At 35.6% G+C, this 20,238-nt stretch overlaps 1 protein-coding gene across 3 annotated transcripts in view; it reads right to left on the reverse strand.

Annotated features, from left to right (window-relative positions):
* Window positions 1-5,358: 5,358 nt before the first annotated feature.
* Window positions 5,359-20,238, reverse strand: part of ZDHHC21 (zinc finger DHHC-type palmitoyltransferase 21) — a 59,717-nt gene continuing 44,837 nt past the window's right edge. For all 3 annotated transcript variants that reach the window (XM_047700015.1, XM_047700016.1, XM_047700017.1), the window contains 3 exons: window positions 16,964-17,080; window positions 6,699-6,742; window positions 5,359-6,151 (listed from right to left, as the gene is read on the reverse strand). In XM_047700015.1, the coding sequence (XP_047555971.1) occupies window positions 6,019-6,151; window positions 6,699-6,742; window positions 16,964-17,080 (294 nt within the window). In that variant the 3' untranslated portion in view covers window positions 5,359-6,018. The remainder of the gene's footprint in view (window positions 6,152-6,698; window positions 6,743-16,963; window positions 17,081-20,238) is intronic.

The raw sequence follows: 20,238 nt of genomic DNA on the forward strand, positions 1-20,238 counted from the left end.
TACCTCTTAAAGCAGCCAATCTATATTAAAATATAGAGGAACTCTATTTTAATACAGCATGAAAAACCATACCAATATGCCTAACCATATATATATATATATATATATATATATATATATATAAATCCAAATGGGAGACATTTAAAACCAATTAAATGGAGGCAGCAGTGTGCAAAAACGAAGATGTATTCATCAAAATTGTTCTTAGGAACACTGTTCACAAGGATGAGAGAAGAAAAGTCCTAGGCAACCGAAAATTAAAAAAAAAAAAAAATTAACTCTTTGGTACAGGAATTAAAAATGTCACTCACTCAACGCTAAAGCGAGTAGCACCAAGATGTTTCAGTTGCTGAGGTTGTAAAATGCTAACTTCAGGCACCGATAGGTTCAAGTATCACCCGACGCACACCGGCAAGAGCGCAGAGCTCACAACATGCAGACAAGCTTCCCCTTTAGCTACCAGTCTACACGAATAAACCCCGCACTTCGTCCAACAGGCAGGCAAAACCACAAAACGAAACACATCTTTTGTTGTTGCTGTTTTGTCCACATCTCTGTTTATATATAAAGCGATCAATACCAAAAAAGCTCCCAGTGGTGAACAGCTGTGGTCAGTGCCACATGACCTGACAGGTATTTATGATGATAAGATGGGTTAGGTGGCCTCCGGGGGGATCAAGAACTCCAAAAAAGCCCACATTTTAAAGTGAAAATCATCCTTTATAAACAAATTGCTGATTTTCTTGACTAGAAAACTCAGTATGCTTTCTCTGCAATAGGGAGCTTGTAAAAAAGGACCTGGACTTTTCAAACTTTCGGCAACCTGTCCATTTTCCCTCTGCACGTTATTTGTAATACTTCAGGTGAGCGTAGGCTACAGAAGTACGATATTTAAAATTGAAAATCATTTCTCAAAGGCATCTGGCCAACTGATGAGAATCAGCAATAGAAATAAAATGGCTCTAACCAAATGCTTACGCGCAGTAGCCACTCTCACAGTAAAATGATATCAACAAGAAAGAAGGCTCACATGAGTCACATGATTGTAGCCTGGGGGCTTTCCTGATGTCACAGAGACAGCACCCCGTCAGCCCTGTTGCTGAGATGCTGCTTACCCATGTCCTGTCCAGCCTTCTCTCCATCGCTGTTAACTCCCCTACTCTCTCTATCCAATTTTGGCTACTCGCTACTCATTTATACCTGCCCTCTGTAGTGGACAACGGGAAAAGGACATATAATATTAAAGTATAAATATAATGATAATGAAAAATACTGGCAATATCAACTGAAGAACTGTAAACACCACTGTTACTTCTGTTTCAAATCAGCACGAGCAGAACTAGACAAAAATTTTGTTGTTAAAAACTGCACAATGAAAATGAAAGGAGACATCAGAGAAAACAGTCACTCTCCTGAAATTAAACTATCATCATCCCAAAGGCAGCGGAAATGCTAAATACTGGCTGATTTATAAAATAACAACATGGGTTCAGACTACTTTAAGCGAGTTGCTTCTATTACTTTCTCACATTTCTACTGTAGAATATTCTAGAATTCAATTGAGGATGGCTAAATTCAGAGCATAATGAAATTTTTGATTTATAGATAAACAGAGGATGATTCTTAGAGTAGAAGGTAACAAATGTGGACATTAAATAATACATTCATTGAACTGTTAATTATATGGTTAATAACATTAACAAGTAGAATATACTAAATGTACACGACTAACTACATCTTCCAATACTTACATTTTTTAAAGCAAGAAAAGGTCAGGTAAAAAAATCTATTACTTGTATCTATTAGTAAATTGTTTGATGTTTATAAGTATAAGCTTTCCCAAATAAATTCAAATATATCTACATATATTAGAGGTGATTTCAAAATTTTATTTACTGAAGCAGCAATAGTTTAGTAAACTTGAGCTAGATAATCTATAAATACATGAAGCACAAGGGACTAGTTAGAGACTAGAAAAAAGCCCAGGGAGAGACTAGCTGCTCTGTTAACATTAGTGCCGTTGTAAACTAGGGCTGGATACATTGATTTTAGAGCAACACATGTGAGAACACTGAAAGTGCCCTCTGATCTAATACATAGAAAACTGTGTGGCCATAGTCTAAACTACTTCACGTTTCCTGGTTGGAAGTGTTATTCTAACCTAAGTCTTCACGATTAGCATTGAGAAATAATATATCCTTTTGGGTGAAACACACCTTCAAGTAATTACTTTTATGGAAGTGACCTGGAAAAGCCTGGTGATGAATGGTTTTAATTAGCCAGCATCCTTAGAGAAAAATACCTCTAAGCATCAGCAAAAATTCACTGATGTTCAGTCTGAAAGAAGTGTTGACTTAGTTGTTATACTGAATGTTACGTATGTTTATGTTTTCTAATTTTATTACTATTAAAAGTAAACTATGCTTTCTTCTGTTAAAAGAGATTAATACATTAACTAAATACAGCTATCTCTTATGTTAATCACAAATATTTTTAATACAACTCTTAAGCAAAATAGTATTTTTCTTAAAATGCAACACCTTCACGTATTTTAAAAACTCTTTAAGTCTTGGTTATAAAGTACCAAAAGCTCTTTAACCGAATACCTACAGTTTGGGGGATTCTGAACTCAGTCAACTTTTCCCTGTAATCTAGGGCCCATAAACATGTTTGTTTACAGAAGAGAACAACAACAAATCTAATTGTTCAAGAGGCGTAACCTAGAGCATCTAGCTAAAAATCTTTCATTTCCAGACCCCAGCCACAAATTTGGCTGATGTAAAGCATCCTTTAACACATATTTTGCCTAAAACGAAATGGAATGTTTATAAGGAAATACTACTACTAACAAACAGATCACATCAGTAATCCCACTGCTCGTAACTATTTACTAATGCTCAGCATCATTTCTTATTTTCATGGTTATCCAAAATACCTAACACAATGACTACTAAAGTTACAGCTGTAACTCTGAATAGGAGAGCTTAAAAAAAAAAAAAAGTATAGAAAGAATTATTAATCTCTTATTTTTTTAATGCAGTAGAATCAGGTAAAAAAAAAAAAAGTCATTCCAAAACTGAGATTAAAAAATAATTAAACATATATTTTTTTAATACCCATCAAAACACATTAGGTACTTGCTTACTGATGTAACTACAGTAAGTTTCTGTGTTTTGTAATAAATTGGCCATTTTAAGTAACGGTTTTCCTAATTCTAAGGACTTAATTTGCCAAGGTAAGGTTTAAAATAAAATTCATGAAATGGTTTACATTTGTTTATCCTGATCTAATAGAAATTTCTAATTGAGAGTAAAAAAAATAAGAATATACATAAATGAAGCCAAGTACTTATCACGCTTATATGAACTAGACGTCGTCATTATAAAGTGGAACACACTGATTTTCATAAACCCATACATTTTTGTACATACACTGCCCCTAAGTTCTGGCATGTTCAGGATTAGGCTATACGGTTAATTGTGGCACTGTGGATCTCTAGAGCCAGTATAATTACACTGATTCGCCAAAAGAGGGCGCAGACAGAACACAACTAGACTCCCTGCACTCCCTAGCAATCTGCCAGTTGGTTTCTTTCAAGTCCTGGCACAAGAATCCTAAACCCAGTTAGGTGTGCTAACTTGGGAATACTGAAAGTTACAGCATAAGTATATATAGCTATGCTTTAATATAGATTCTTATATAAATAGATTGATATATAGCATTTCTGCCATTCAAACAAAATAAATATATGCCTTGCCTAGTGTATCAATTTATATCCCTGTAACTTAGAGGACTCAAGTAGTGGGATCAGGAGCAGGGAGGGTAAAGAGAAAGGAGGGAAGGAAGTGTGCCTAGAAGTGGTGTATCTAAGAAAACAAAAACCACCTTTGGAGTGAGAAACGGACCACCTCTGGCTCTCCTTGCCGAGGCAGAGGCTGGGACTGAGGACCTCCCAGGTGTGTACCTACTGCTACTATATGATGTTTAAATATGTCCAAAAAGCTCTTTGGGGGCGGGGGGGGTCTACAGTAGGCTTTGCTTTTTCTCAAGGTTCTCATCTGACAGGAATGTATACAGCATAAGGCATGTGACTGAGACCTATTTATATATCTACACGTTACTTCCCTATAACGATTCTGTCACCAGACCAAAATGTGGTCAGTACGTTAGCTTGCACGAAACTCAACCCAGTTGCCTGACATGAACATACTAATTTTGTGGTTCATTAAGCTCTATAAATATACTTCTCATATTAAATTTACTATACATCTTATCAGCACCAATAAATATTTTCATCTGCCAATTCTACATTTTTAAATAATAAAGCACTGCAGTCAGAACATAAAAGACATGATATTTATATCTCTGAGAACAGCTTATTTGATTATTTTAAAAGATATTTACAATTCCTGGAAGAACTAACTACAGTATAGTTAATTGGCTGACAACGGAAATCTTCGGTTTCATGATTTCTCAGGTGTGACACTTTACTCTCAAAACTAACTAAAAGGAAAATATTGATATGCTCCAAGAACAGCAGACCCCTTCAATCTTCTCTTCAAAGACTGTGAGGACACACATTTTCTAAAAAGATATATGGATTTTGCAGTATTCTAATGGAAAAAAATGTAATGGCTGAATTTTTTTCAAAGTCTGCTAAATGTCTTTTCACACAGATCTTCTCTGCTTTCCAAGAGACCATCACCATTAGCCATTTAAATCTGTATAAGCTAATGGTAAATATTGATCTTTATGTTTTCTTATTTTAAGGTCATTTCTTAACATTAGCTACTAACAAACGGTCTCTCAATCCAAATTTATAGTTGGCCGATTAAAATTTCATTTTGATTTGGGTGATTATAGGTTACTATGAGTAAGTTTACAATTATAGTAACACAAAGGTTACTTATTTTTACTAGCAACTTCCTACAAATAAAATTTCATTATTTAGTTGGTCAATATCTATTACATATAAACCTTCAATGTGTAATTTTAGATGTACTAGTAGGTAAATAAAAGTAAAAAGTATATATATATGTGTTTTTTAAAAGCACAATATTCCTCTTTACACTGTACATTATATATTATCTAGTACACTAGCATTTTAAAAACATATTCATTCTAATATAACTGTACGAGAAAAGGTACCTGTGGAATTATTGCAAATTCTCTACCCTTTTTGCTCATCAAAATCTTAGTGTAAAATAAAATACATGCCCATGTGGCCAAAAATTCTGCCTTGGAGCAATTATTTTAACAACAACCAATAATTATATCTAGTGCAGGGAAAAGAAGTGGGAAAGTTAATATGGAAAAAAAAAATTCATCTTTCCTTTAAAATAAGGTAGGTAGTTGGCATTTTATTTTAGTGGCTTTTTTATTTTGTTTTTGGTGAAGAGAAAAACAGAAAACATTAGAGAGCTACTTCTAAGAAAACACTGCCCCTTTTCTGTTGTTTTTTTTTTTTTGGTTTTTCATTGTTGTTCAATTTATGCTGCATTAAAAAAAACCCTGCAGTTCATATAAAAGGCAGTATTGCTATTTAAATTATGATGTATTTGAAAAAGAAAACTTACATATAATATAAGGTGTATCAACTTTTGTAAACCCAAAGAATGAAATTCAGATTTGGTTAGTACTGCTTAAGAGTGAACAATTTAAATAAACATCTGAAATTTCCCATGAATTAAAATCGTAACACTGTCAGTACCAAAAAAAATTATGTACAATTATTTCATCTCAATCACTGCCTTTGGGGTCTAATCACAAAAGCATTTAAAGAAATCCCCGTGGAAAGCTAATTTGAAAGTAAACATGCTTTAAAACTTAAATATAGATCTCGTATTAGTCCCACAACAGGATCAAGATCACTATTAAAATAAAGCCTGGGGCACATTATGATGCCTAAGATTGGTGGGTGGATTTTAATTGACTTGAAGACTGTCATAGTTCTATTATCAGAAAACCTGTAACGCATTTCCAGCATGGAGGACCCATCTGTGCCCACCATCCATCTGTTTAGACGTGATTGGCAAAGTGGTAGGGAACTCGCAGTGGTTGCCTCTGCCTGAAAGGAATAAACCACAGGATCTTCCAACGAGTGCCAAAAACTTCTGAGAAGGTCTGCTGCCATGGCTTTCGGGGCCTCGATCTACAGAAGACAGCATTATTAGTGAAAGACAGCACTCCCATGGTGTACTTCAGTCAGCTAAAACAATACAGGTTGGCTGGGGATCCATTACTGGACTCTGATGAATTGTGTCCCAGCATCACAAATACAGCTTTCCTTTCATTATGGCATGCAGCTGAGTTTTAACTCTGGAGAGCAGATATTGTATCTGTGTCGTCAATCAACCTAGGGTAACTTTTGAAGCAGAGGAGAATCTCAGGATTAACAGAATGTGTGTCAACAACACAGTAGCAAATCTCTTTTGATGTACTTTCGGGACAAATAATTTAACTTACGTTACTTAGACAAGGAACAAGAAGGCTCAGTACTTATTTTGTTTGAAAACTAGCATGGCTTGAAGACCCCTACTGGAAGACTGGATTATGCCTGTCTAGCTCAAGCCTTAGACAGGGCCCCGAGAAAAAGCCAGCATTATGCTATCTTGCCACTACATGCACACGTTTTTCAAATGTGGCCAGCTGTTTCCATTTTTAAAGAAGAGCACTACGGACTTCACGTTTATACTTACATTTCTTCACAACAGTTAGACATCTTTTCAATAGATGTTGTATCCTATCAAAAATCAAAGAAAATTATACTCAGATGGAACAAAGTTATCAAGGCTTTATTCTACATCTACTTTATGAGGCTTTTCATCGTATTTAGAGAATATTCTAAAGATTTAAACAGTTTACATATGGGTACTAAGAATTTTAAATTAACTGCATACATTGCTGAAATCCCCTTGACAAAAACAGAATGAACATTACATCGTGCCAAAAAAAAAAAAAAAAAATTATTCAATTACAAAACCTTACAAAAATTGTAGGAGTCTCACTTTATTAAACTATAACCTTTTATTATATTTGCTTTCTTTGATAATTCTTCTAAAAGTCTAGGATTTATTTTTAATTCAACTGTCAGTGAATATGCACGAGAAAATAAATACCAAAATGATGAATTCAAGGCACTCATGAACAGAAAACTGCGAAGAGCCCAAGAAGGCTACTGGTTCTGGACTTCTATAAACAAACACAATCCAACAAGGCAATCTATGCATTTGCCATGTTACAGCATCTATCACTCTGAAAAGGAAAGTGAAACTATTTAACAGAAAGGCAGTATCTTCATAATAATACAATTTCTTCTTATGTGCTTTCTATAAAGCTCTAACACAAATAGGTAAGTGAAACAATTCAACAAAGAGAAGACAGTTTCTAGATATGCTGGTTTCATTTACATTAAGAGAAAAATCCATCGCTAGGCTGAGAAACTGTGCTGGTAAGTAATAGCCAGATAACCAAAACACAAATGACACAATCTTAGTTTAGACACTTATTTACATTTTAAACAGACTTCAAAGTACTACAAAAGAAAATATGTTCTTTCAAATATATGAAAAACAGTCAGAGAAGTTTCCCTCCTCTTATCCTCTACTTCAGGAGCTCGCTCACATATGACAGGTGGACTACGCTGTTAGGAAACACGCAAGTGTCTGGGGCGGCCACTCCCATCCCAAGAACTGCTTCGGTTGTGGACCTCTCTTCCAATGATACTAACAAAAAACATTTGACTTTAAAAATCTCTTCATAGCATTTACATCAACAGCTCACAATATTAAGTTCTCAATGTATGAACAGTTGAATAACTATAGTTAGCCCACATATGAGAAAATAAATCTATTTTTTTAGATGACAAAGTCACCAATAGCAGTGTTTCATTTCCCTCTTCCCTGGGAATTTGTGACAAGATTGTAGATTAGCCACGTATTCCATATTCATTAGTTTTCCTATCATGCTTTGAAATTCATGGTATCCAATGACAAGTCTATTTATAATTAACTTTCCTCAGTTCTGTTGCATAATTTCCTCAAAATAACATTTTACTTTGTGACAACACAGTCTGCAAATACATGAGAACGTTGATTATGGGCTTAGTGGAAAGCGGGCCCTCTGCTTCCACATCTGTACGGAAAGTAAGTGAAATAATTTGAACAGGTTCTTAGCACTGATGGGCGACACGTTGCCCCAGAACAATCTAGGCAGCTTGTGCAACCAGGCAAAGGAAAAGACAGGACAGAGGTCTGTAAGTGCTCTTAGGACAGGTAAGTAAATGGCCTCAAATCACAGTTGTGGATAATACTTACAAACTGTTTCGGGATAAGGAAGGCGACTACAGAGTCAGACTACTACACCTAGTATTATAGTAAATTTTTACTATGAGTAAGTTTACAATTTGATTAAAACTCTAAGGTACTTATATGTGGCTTAAATAAAAGAATCAACTTCAAAGACTTTGGATTTAGATTTCATGTGGGAAAAGCTTTTATTTCCAAGTGCTTTTGACATCTTTCCAGAATCTGGTTCAAGAAATAAGTAGAATAGTACCTGTTAAGTCATCATAAACAGATGGTTATTCTATCAAAGAATGTGATGTTTACCATGACTTTGTGAACAGGATTTTCGAGGCTAGCCAAAAACAGGCTTGCTTTTTTTTTCCCCTCTAGAAATAGCAAATGCTTATCTCTCTCTGGAACTCAGCTATCAAGAATACTGTTATAAGAAAAGAAAATGCAATTTGTATTCGAATAGCCAAACATGGCATAAACACGTCCCTGGCACTTATAGAACGTGCTCAGAACAACACAAGTCAACATGCTATCACATTCATAAACACAACAGGATCTGTAAACCAGAGGAGGAGAGAGGGTTACTAATGGCAGAACACTGAAAACCACAAGTTAATGCCAAAAGTGCCAAATGAGGTTAAATATATTATGTGTGTGTGTGTGTGTGTTGCAAAGCAGGGAAATGTGGACTATTTTAGAAAAAACAAACTACAAATAATTAAAATGGATTTTGGTGCAGTAATTTCATTCAGCATAAGAGTCAATACCATTAGTGACCATCAAGAAAGGACCAGTAAGATACTTGCCATCTTTGAGGAGTATAAACGTAATTTATAAATACTTAGTTATACATAAAAACTCAACTATCCAGAAAAAAATGCATTTGTCAAAGAATAAGAAACAAATATTTTTATAGTATGTTGTCTACAATCAGGGTATCTTACCTCCAGAAAAATATTTACACCATGATGATGGGTTTAATGATCCAAATATCTAAGACTTCTATCAATCTGCATAAATAAGAGATACATGAAAATCTTTTCCTATTTTGTTTTGAGAGCGAGCGAGCCAGCAAGCACATGCAAGTTGGGAGGGGGTGTGCAGAAGAAGAGGGAGTGGACTCAGAAGCAGGCTCCACACCCACGGCAGAGCCAAATGCAGAGCTTGGCCTCAGAGCCCTGAGATCATAACCTCAGCTGGTCAAGAGCTGGACGCTTAACCAACTGAGCCACCCAGGCAGCCCTGCTTTCTTATTTTAAAAATGGAAAGTTTATTTTCTAAAAAAGAATAAAATGGAAATAGCAAGACCTATATGGGCCTTTCCTAGTTTATCAACCAATACTTTATCTTCTCCTGGGGCTGATCTTACCCTAAGAAATGATCTTTCAGGTTCAATCTAAGAAGGTAAGTTAAAGAGAGACTATTTCCTGTTAATCATAGCACACTCTTCTCCTTTGAAGTCAGAACTCACTGTAGTCCTCATTTGAAATAATCTGTTCTTTAAGCACTGATCTCCAAAAGAGAACGAGCTATATCTTTTATCAGAGATCTGGAGTTCACACGAACATTTAATCACTCATGGAACCAAAGTGAGAAGGCAGTAGATCTTACATATATAGTCACTGAAAATCTCTTTCCAAAATAATTACTGTCCTTCTCTTCATCAAGTCACTTCCCAGCTGTATAAAACCTTAGGAAAGTTACTAAAAGTCTATATCTCAATTTTCAAATAATCATTCCTTACTCATAGATTTTTGTAGGCATTAAATGAATTAATATATGTTAGAGCCCTTAATAATGCAATAAATGTTAGTCCTACTTTTTCCTGATATTGCCTACTATACTTTTCATTGATATTGCTTCCTACTATATATACCCTCTTTTGAGAGGGCTTAGAGATACAATATCTCAATTATATCAGAATATAACTTCTACAGGTGGATTTTATAATGAAAGATAAAATGCAGAGACTACAGGAGAATACACAGATAAAATCCAATATTCACAAGGGGCATATACTACAGTTGAAAAAATAAGTACTAGGTATATAAACCAAGATCAATAGTCATTTATCCACCTATCGAAAATTTACTAAGGACCTATTGCTATTACTAAGGACACAGTCCTTAGCATCAAGGAGCTTACAGTCTAGTGAAAGCAGTCAAGTACACAAGATAACTGTACAGAAATACACAGAGAATGCCAGGGAGTATGGTTACATACAATAACATATTGTACAAGTAAGCCTTAAGCTAAATATTTCAAACGGCTGGAAACCATGTTCCCAATCAACACTCCAGGTCAACTACTCTTACATTTTTAATACAAACTTATACTTTCAATAAGATTTTTGGTTACCAGTACTGGTAAGATGGTTTAATGTGCTTCTCTAGCTGAGACTTAGGGAGTAACTAATGTATTGACAAAATGTGACAGAGAAGCTTACGAATCATTGTGGGAAAGATTCATAAGTTAACTATAAATACAGGATTTAGTGTTTTTGCCAATCCTACAGTAATGTTTTAAAGTCAGATCAAAAATTCATGTAGATTCAGAACATGAGAAAATAAAATGAATGTTTGCGTAAAAATGCAAGTAAAATGAAAACTCATAAATGTTTAGCTTCTTTACCGAAAAAAGCATCCATTTAATCACTAGAGCAATTAGTAATGCTTTGAGATAATAAAAATGCAGTATTCCTAAGGAAGAACTTCTCACAATAGATTTAAATAGTTTGAATTACTTGTAATTTTATCAGAAATACAAGGAGGTTATGACCCTGAGCCAGATGGATGACATAACATAAATTTATTTTTCACAAACGAACACGTTTATGCTGAAGAGCAATCCAATCCCACACAAAATAATTTTGATGCTAGCAGGCATTTTTTAAAAGAATGCTGTTTTATTACCATGCAATGTAACTTAGTATGTATTTAAACTAATTCTTTGGAAAGGGAGACCCTAGGTTCTATAAAGTTCTCTACATATTCAAAGTTCAAAGAAATATCCGTGTATAATATTAAAAGCATATAAGAAATGGCACTTAAAATCTTAATGATTTTTCTAGATTTTTAAGAGCCACTGAGAAGTATTATATTTCATCCAATATTACAACTAGGAGTACTCTATTAGAAATACATTTTGTTTTTCTTAAACAAAACATATAATTCAGAAAAGAAAACGCCATACAGAGCGCCCTTTATAAAAATGTTAAGTGAGCTGGGCTCAGCATAATTAGCAATGATTTCCATATTTGCAATGCTGATTTGGAGTTGAGTAAACCACACATAATTTGTACAGAGGCTATACTGAAAGATGCTAATTCACACTGATTCGGTGGGATACTTGGCAAAATTTAATTATAAGGATTAATAATATCAGGACTACATTTCTGGGTACACAGTAAAAGGCAGGTAAGCCCACTAATTGTCAGACTAATGAGAATGCTATTTAATAGACAATCTCATTTAAACTAATTGAACACATTTTGAACAGAAGATACTTTTCATTGCCTAAGATAACCAAGTAAACATTAAGTCACCCCTGCCTTTGTGATTCTTTTTGTATTTATTTAAGTAATCATGAGTCAGTATGTTGGGGGGAGGGGAGACATTTCTCCCTTTTTAATTTGAAAAGCTTTACTTTAAGCCATCTTTAGTGATTCAAGTAGAGTTCAACAATAGTACCTGTGAGAGCAAAGGCAAAAGTTCCATTTTTTTCTTTGAGAATTTAAAGCACAAAACCACAGCTAAATATGCCACACCCTACCCTCAACCTCACCACAACTGAGAAAAGCTCTCTCTGCTCGAGAGACACCACCAAAAGCTTAAGCTATTATATCAACTCCACGGTGCCCAGAAAACAAAAATGCTTGTATACAAAATTGAGATAAACTGTCAGAGCAGTGTCATGGTACACAATGGCTCCCTGTCAGAACTCCACCAGAAGGCGCTGGACCAGCTGTTACAGCGCTTCCTGACGAACTCTCCCCAAGCCCAGGGACTGCAAACATGACTAATGCCAACACCCAGCACTACCAGTATCAGTGCGCATCAGAACGGACATCATTCTTGGCTGTGTGTGGACGACTGCTCAATAAGAGATTCTGACAACATCAATTACGTGAATAACAACATCACTATCCATTTCATTCGGAAACAGAAAAAGGCTAAACAGGCAAAGTAAGGAGTAATTAGAATAATCTGTTCCCTAAATAGAGAATGTGTCAAAGCAGATTGCTTTGAAAACATTTTAACTTCAATACTGAGTTTAGTAAAAAGGCACAAACATATATTTAAACCTACGTCTAAAATGAAATCTAAAAATAATCAAAGGTAATCCTTTAAATCTGGGTTGAAGATTAGCCTATTCCACAGAAGCATCTGGTTGTGTTGCAATCTTTAAACCTTAGAAACGAGATTAGAAATCCACTGTTTTTAAACTTAATTTCTAGTTACTTTATCTGGGTCACAGATAATCTGCTCTTGCTAACTCTAAAATGACATCAGATAATCATTACTGTGATTATCCTGTTACCTTCTACTATCAATAAGACGACAGAATCTTCCCTCTGTGGAGAGAAATGACTTATTTATTCTAAGAACAAATAATGAGGAAAAATTACTGAAAACGGATGTGCTGCTTCCTCAAAGCCTCAATCTAAACCTAAAAAAGCATTCGTTTTGCCTGTTTATTGTCTAATAGGACTATATTCAAGTTACGTAATGACATAGTTTATATAATGAAATAATACTCCTACTGGTGTTTTCCCAAAATGCCTCCTGGTCTTTGGAAGCAGGAATAGGGGAGGAGGAAGACTCCAGTGGAAGGATTGAATTTACTGTGATTGCTTTTCCTCTTTGTCTTTCTTATGCTACCTAACATATTCATCACTTCTTCCACATTGTGAGAGATGCATGGATTCAAATTATGACAGAAACATGTCCAGGTGTGAAATTTCCTGTGGACAGTCTTAATTTTTTTTTCATAAGATGAAAACAGCAAGCATACTGTATTTTTTTTTTAAAAAAGTAAGCACAGCCTCTATATTTTTAACTTTAATTAAATATTAAATTTTATTTTATTTAACTACTAGTAATTCATTAGATTTAAAATTAATACTGAGGTTTAAAACCTTAAATAATTAAGCTTTAAAGAGCCTTAAATCAATGTGAGGAGGAGTGCATACTGGAAACCTTAAAAGAATTTTTCTTAATCCAAAAAGAGTGATGCTAGAAGGTCACTATGAAAACCCAGGTAAATGGAATTGAAGTTGACTACAATTGTTCAAAATACCTGGATTCAAGAGGAAGTAGGGTGAGTAGAGACTGGGCTAACAAATGTCTACTTTAACACTGCATTCTTTTTTGAATGTTTCACAAATGTATAATTTCTACAGACATCAGAACTGTCTAGTACAGAGTATTCTGAGAGGGTACTATATGTATACAGAAAGAAATGAAACTTTCGAAGAAAGCATATTATATAACAAATGTGGTTTCTACTTAGTTTTAGAAATACCAAAACATCAGGACCAACCTCCTCATCTTAAGATAATGAAATGCTGTTCAGCATTATAGCAAAAGAAAAAATCAGGCAATTTGAAAAATATTAACACTTTGGTAATATGGAATAGAGTCAGAATAGAATCCAATATTACACATCTTTCCAAACCAAGAAATTAAATAAATAACTTTCGGGTCAACTCAGAAGTGAACACTCAAATTTTAGACTGGGGATTCTCAAAAGATTTTGAAGCTTTTGCTGCCAAACAAACCCTCTCTCTGAAGCTTCTGGGGCTGCTGGGTGAGAAAGAACCTGCTGCCCCCAGCTACAAACCCCAACGGCCCTCATGGGTAACTGGTATTCTTAGCAGCAACATCCCAGATGTCCATTTCCAGTCATCCGTAAGATAGCGAAAGAAATCTGAGAATTCTCATTCTGGGGTATATAAATAGATACCAATGATTTTGGTAAATCCAAAAGTGAAAATTCAAAAAATCCAAGTATAAGCTGGTAATTCTGACATGACTTACAGACAGACTATAAAGTAATTGTGAATTAGTGTAAAAGTAGAGAAAAGATTTTAGGCAAAGACCTACTCTCATCTTCACCACTGTTCTTAATGCCATGTTATCATCATTAGAGAAGTCACGAGATACTAGAAAATATTTCAAGCTGAGTAACAATAAAAATAATTTGAACAGACATTATGCAATCATGAACAGCCAATAAGAACATGAAGGAAAAAAATGGAAATAAGCATTAAGCTCTATTAATGACCTGCATGGTGAACAACTTGATGCCTGCAATTTATTTTGATACGTCTCAAAACATATAACAGATCGACAGACCGTCGGACATGAGATAAAACAAATATTCTAATGTTAACTGTGGTTGGATATTCACTATAAAATTCTTTATAATTTCCTGTGTGTTTAGTGTTTAGTGTTTTTCCTATAAAACCTAGGGAGGAAAGGTTATGATGAGTACTGTAGAAAGTACGCAAACACAGGTTTGTACAAGAGGTACGTTTCTGACTGCATTCTTCCAGTTTTATCCCAAGGCTAGTTACCACTACCTGTGGCTAGCTCCCCGCCCCCAGGCAAACACTAACCTCCTTTCTGTTTCTACAGACTTGCCTATTCTGGACGTTTCCTATAAATGGAACCCCACAAATACAGGGCCTTTTGTGACTTGTTCAAGGTTCTTCCGTGTTCCCAGCATGTATCAGTACTTCACTTCTTTCCATGGCAGAGTGAGATCCACTCTACGGATATCCCACATTCTGTATATCCGTTCGTCAGCTAACAGATACCTGGACTGCTCTCAGTTTGCGGCTATTATGTATGAATAATGTTGCTATAAATATTCATGTACAAATGTTTGCACGGACATATGTTTCATTTCTCTTGGGTATCCACCTAGGAGAGGCACTGCTGAATGAAATGATAATTCCATGTGTAACTTTTTAAAGAACTGCCAGACTGTTATCTGTCTGGGCTGTTTTCTGTCCGCACGAGCAGTGTGTGAGGGTTCTGATTCTCTAAGTCCGGACCAATCTTTGTTATTACCTTTTTTTTTTTTTAATTACAGTTATCCTAGTGTGTGTGACGTGGCACCTCATCCTGGTTTTGATTTTCATTGCCCTGATAACCAGTGATGTTGAGCATCTTTTCATGTATTTGTTGTCCATTGGTGTAACCTCTTTGAAGAAATACGCATTCAGATCCTCTGGCCATGTTTTAATTAGGCTGGTTTTTAGTATTGCGTTATAGGAGTTCTCTATCCTAGATTTTAAAAAGCCCCTTATCAGACAGAGGATTTACAAATATTCTTTCCCATTCCATGAGCTGTCTTTTCACTTTTTGATCGTGTACTTTGAAACACAAAAGTTTATAGTTTTATTTATCCATTTTTTCTTGGTTGTAATTTTCTTGTCGTATCTAAGACACTATTTCCTACTCCAAATTTTACTCCTATGTTTTCTTCCAAGAGTTCTATAATTTAGATGCTACATTTAGGTCCACAATCCAATTTTAGTTAATTTATGTATATGGTGTGAGGTAAGGGCCCAACTTTATTCTTTTGCATGTGTATATCTCGTTATCCCAGCAGCATTTATTGAAAAGACTTTTCTTTTCCCTGGCGAATAGTTTTGGCACTCATGTTGAAAATCAATTGACTATTTGTACATACATCTCTGGACTTTCAATTCTAGGTCATTTATCTATAAGTGTATCCTTGTGTCAGTAGCATACTTTCTTGATTACTGTTACTTCATAGTAAGTTTTGATAACCCTTTTTTCTTGCTATACATTGTTTTCACTGAACATATTCTGATAAACACTTATGTTTACATATACAATACATATGCTATACAGAATATAACAGTGGGGATCTTTTTTTAACATACATGCTTATTTACACACGTCAACAAATAGTTTCTATAAAACAAATGTGTAGAGGTTGACCAAAATGACTGAGTTTTAAGGTCTGATACACACTGACAATTCACCTTTCAAAAAGATTATGCCAATTTATTCCCATCAACTATGTAGGAGAAAACCTTAACCTACATCTTCTATAATGCAGCATATTACCAAACTTGCACATCCTTACTCAACGTAATTTTTCTCACTTTTTGAACTTCTCTGTTGTGATAAATCCTACTTTGCTAATAAATGCATGCAAAAAAAATAACAATAAGACCCAATTACTAATAAAATGTTTCTACCAGCAACTCCATTTTTTGGAATTTATCTTAAATTGTCTTAGTTTCAAGAGGAAAAAGAGATGTTCAAAGTAGTCTTATTTGTAATATAGAAAAAAAGATTACAAACTAGATGCTGATCAACAGGAAAACTATTAATTAAAATATGGTAGAGTCACTAAACAGTATATCCAAATATTAAAAACTATAAACATGGAGTCTGTAGCCATATAGAATATGCAAATTTTTTAAAGCAGGAAACAAAACAGTATATATACTCTGTACACTGATTATCACTACTTTAAAATTACACAGGCACATGGGAATGAAAATATATAAATGACTATGTGGTAATTTTCTCCTTTAATATCTAAACTTTCTGTCACTTAGGATTAGGTTCATAATTAGGAAATGTGTTCATAAATACATTACATTAAAAAAATATACTTACTGTGATGATGCCAATTAGTTGAGTATAAAAAAGTCCCGTTATCCCAACTAACATAGTAATGCCCATAAAGGCTGCTAGTCTCATTATGGCCAATTCATGTCTAAAAACAAAGAGGTCCTATAAGAAGAAGAAAAAAGAAAGACTTAAAAACAAATTGAAAAGTTACTTATAATTTCAGTAACATTCAAGAATTAACCCATAAGGGGCGCCTGGGTGGCTCAGTGGGTTAAAGCCTCTGCCTTTGGCTCAGGTCATGATCTCAGGGTCCTGGGATCGAGTCCCTCATCGGGCACTCTGCTCAGCGGGGAGCCTGCTTCCTCCCTCTCTCTCTCTGCCTGCCTCTCTGCCTACTTGTGATCTCTGTCTGTCAAATAAATAAATAAAATCTTAAAAAAAAAAAAAAAAGAATTAACCCATAACATTGCTCCTTATTATCTTAAAACATACTCTCCCCCTTTTGAGTTTGCTCCACTTAGTCACTATATATTTGAAAATTTCAAAAATAATTGCTTTTAATTTATAGTAGCATGCCAAAAAATGGGATTTTTACTGCTCTCATGTCAAAAAACCTCAATCTTAAAGTTGCAAATTAGCCATACTTATTTACCGTTTGTAGCAAAAACCAAAAGAAAACAAAAACCTCCAAAAAACACAAACAAAACATACAGTATACAATCTTTGGTTACACAAAAGGAAATTTTATTATTATACTTCTAAAGAGTTGAATGCACAAGCCTGATTCATAGTATTGAAGTTCAGGTGACCAAGATAGCCGAGATTATGTCACTTAGTCAAAACGAGGGGGAAATATTAATGATGGGATCTCGTGGAAAAGTTCTCTTTAAGCCTACTTCATCCATCCATCCATCCATCCACTCAATTACCACTGCCAAGCACGGCGCTAAGTAACAGAAAAAAGTAAAAACGAGAAAGATATGGTCCATGCCCTGAAAAAGTTGCAGCTTATTTAGAGAGAGAAGCCAACTTCATGAAACTCCAAACAGTGTGATCTATGCTCTAACAGGGATGCATGCAGAAGACTGTGGAAACACCAAGCAATGCCTAGACAGGAAGGAGAAATGTAAATGCTGTGAGGGAACGCTGATTTTCTGGCTCACGGCATAAAAATGAGTGTCTCAAAAGTGAACCCAAGAAAGTGGTGGAAAGACAGAAAAACAAGAAGCACTTCATTTTCTCTGTAACCAAGCAGACAGACCAGAGCAATGAGATGGGAATTCTGGAAACCTCCCGCTGCTAAGCTGTGCAGTAATACTTCCACAGTGGACAGAAGCAACAGATGAACGGAAGGACCCCCCAAAACATAACCACCCACATGCCTTTTTAACACTGAATCAGGTTCAGGCTTATGGGTATCCTGGTAGCGACATCAAAAATAGGGAGGTCACCGAACATAAGGAGCTTGCTTGAAACAAAAAAACTGATGCTTTTCGGTGTAGCACAATGACCACCCACCAGACTCAAGCAGAAATCGGAGTCTATACCCAAACCACTCAGTTCATACAGCAGTCAGAAATCAGGCAGTCATTTCAAATGCTCAGTGAGAAGAGCCTGACACAGAGTCCTTACAAATCATGGACGATGAAAAGATGGAGCTATGCAGGATACAAGAAATTCCATGCAGGAAGTTCTGCTCTACCGCTGTTTGAAAACACAAATTTGTTCCAACGTGGTCAGTACATGAAACGACAACTTGACCACAGTGAGAATTCTGTGTTACTTGTGTGTGACTTCATCCACGAGAAACCCTAAATGAACATGGAAGACTGCACCCAGCTAAACGAAGGCCTGTGGGTATACACAAAACGCATGCAGACTCCCGAACACCTAGTGACCACCGCAACTGACCGTCTGTGTTAGGGGCCGCACTCACCCACACCTGCTATTGCAACTTCCCCTCAGGTTTCAGATGACCCTCCTTCCATCACTTACTGCAACCAGTCTGATGCCCGCTGCCACACCAACACAGCAGGTCTCTCTTCTAAAGTGTCAAGTTCAGTATCGTATTTGTGTATTTCTCAACTATTTAACAGGTGTGAAACCGTGCTGCTGATTTTATTAGGTTTTGACCCTTCTGAGTGTCACTGACAAAGTTTCTGAGTGTTGTGCCTCCCTCTTTCCATAAGTTCTGTGGTTTTCACTGCATAATTTTGCATAGTAGGGTGAATTTCAGAAATGCACATATGGTGTTACAGTAGAGCTTGGTGTAATAAAAATACCATATATGACCAAATAAAAAGCATCTTCTCTTCTCCCAGTGAAAAGCTTTTAAACAAATTTTGCCAGCTAGAATTTATAAATGTTGGGGATGATGAGATTAAAAGATCTAACGCTAATATTACATTTATTCACAGGTTGCACATTTGGATTTAAGAGTATTCGTGTAAAACGGTAAAATACTTTGAGAAATTTCTTTTTATCACTCTTAACATTTTCAAAACACAACTGCATTCCAAGATTGCACACACATAATTAACATGTTCAGTACTAAATCCAAATCTTGGTCATTTAGCAAAGTTCTTCAGAGCATAACATCTTCACTTTATTTTAGATTTTTTTTTTTTTTTTTGATGTAGCACTTTTGGGATCTAAAAATTCGCTTGGAAAACTTTATCTAAATCACAAGAACCCGTGTGCTATTTGAGATCTTTCCTACATATTCAGTGTTATGACTGAATGTGTCTTCCCCTAAATCCATATGTTGAAGTCCTAATTCCTAGTACCTCAGAATGTGACCGTCTTTGGAGACAGGGCCTTTAAGGAGGAGAATAAGTTAAAACAAGTCCCTTAGGGTGGCACTAATCCAATCTGACTGGTGTACCTATAAGAGGAAACCAAGAAACACAGACACCAGGATGCTCACGCACAGAGGAAAGACCATGTGAGGACACAGCGACAAGGTGGCCCAGATGCAAGCCAAGGACAGAGGCATCCTAAGAAACCCAACCTGCTGACTTCAGGCTCTTCGATATCCAGCCTCCAGAACTACGAGAAACTGAGTTTCTGTTGGGTAAGCCTTCCAGTCTGCAGCATTTTGTTATGGCAGCCTTAGCAAACGGATATTGTAACTGTATTCCTTTATCATTTTCATTTTCCCCACTTTTTGTTAAGAGATGTGCTTATATCCAGGAAATGCAGAAGATGTAAGTTCAGTTTAGAGAAAAGTCACATCATCCTCTCAAGAATGAGAACATGTGACAGCACACAGAGCTTTCATCTGTGCATTCCCTCTCCATCACATTCTCTCCCTCATCCCT

The sequence above is a fragment of the Lutra lutra genome, chromosome 13 (genome assembly GCF_902655055.1).
Source record: "Lutra lutra chromosome 13, mLutLut1.2, whole genome shotgun sequence".
In the NCBI taxonomy this organism is placed as follows: Eukaryota; Metazoa; Chordata; class Mammalia; order Carnivora; family Mustelidae; genus Lutra; species Lutra lutra.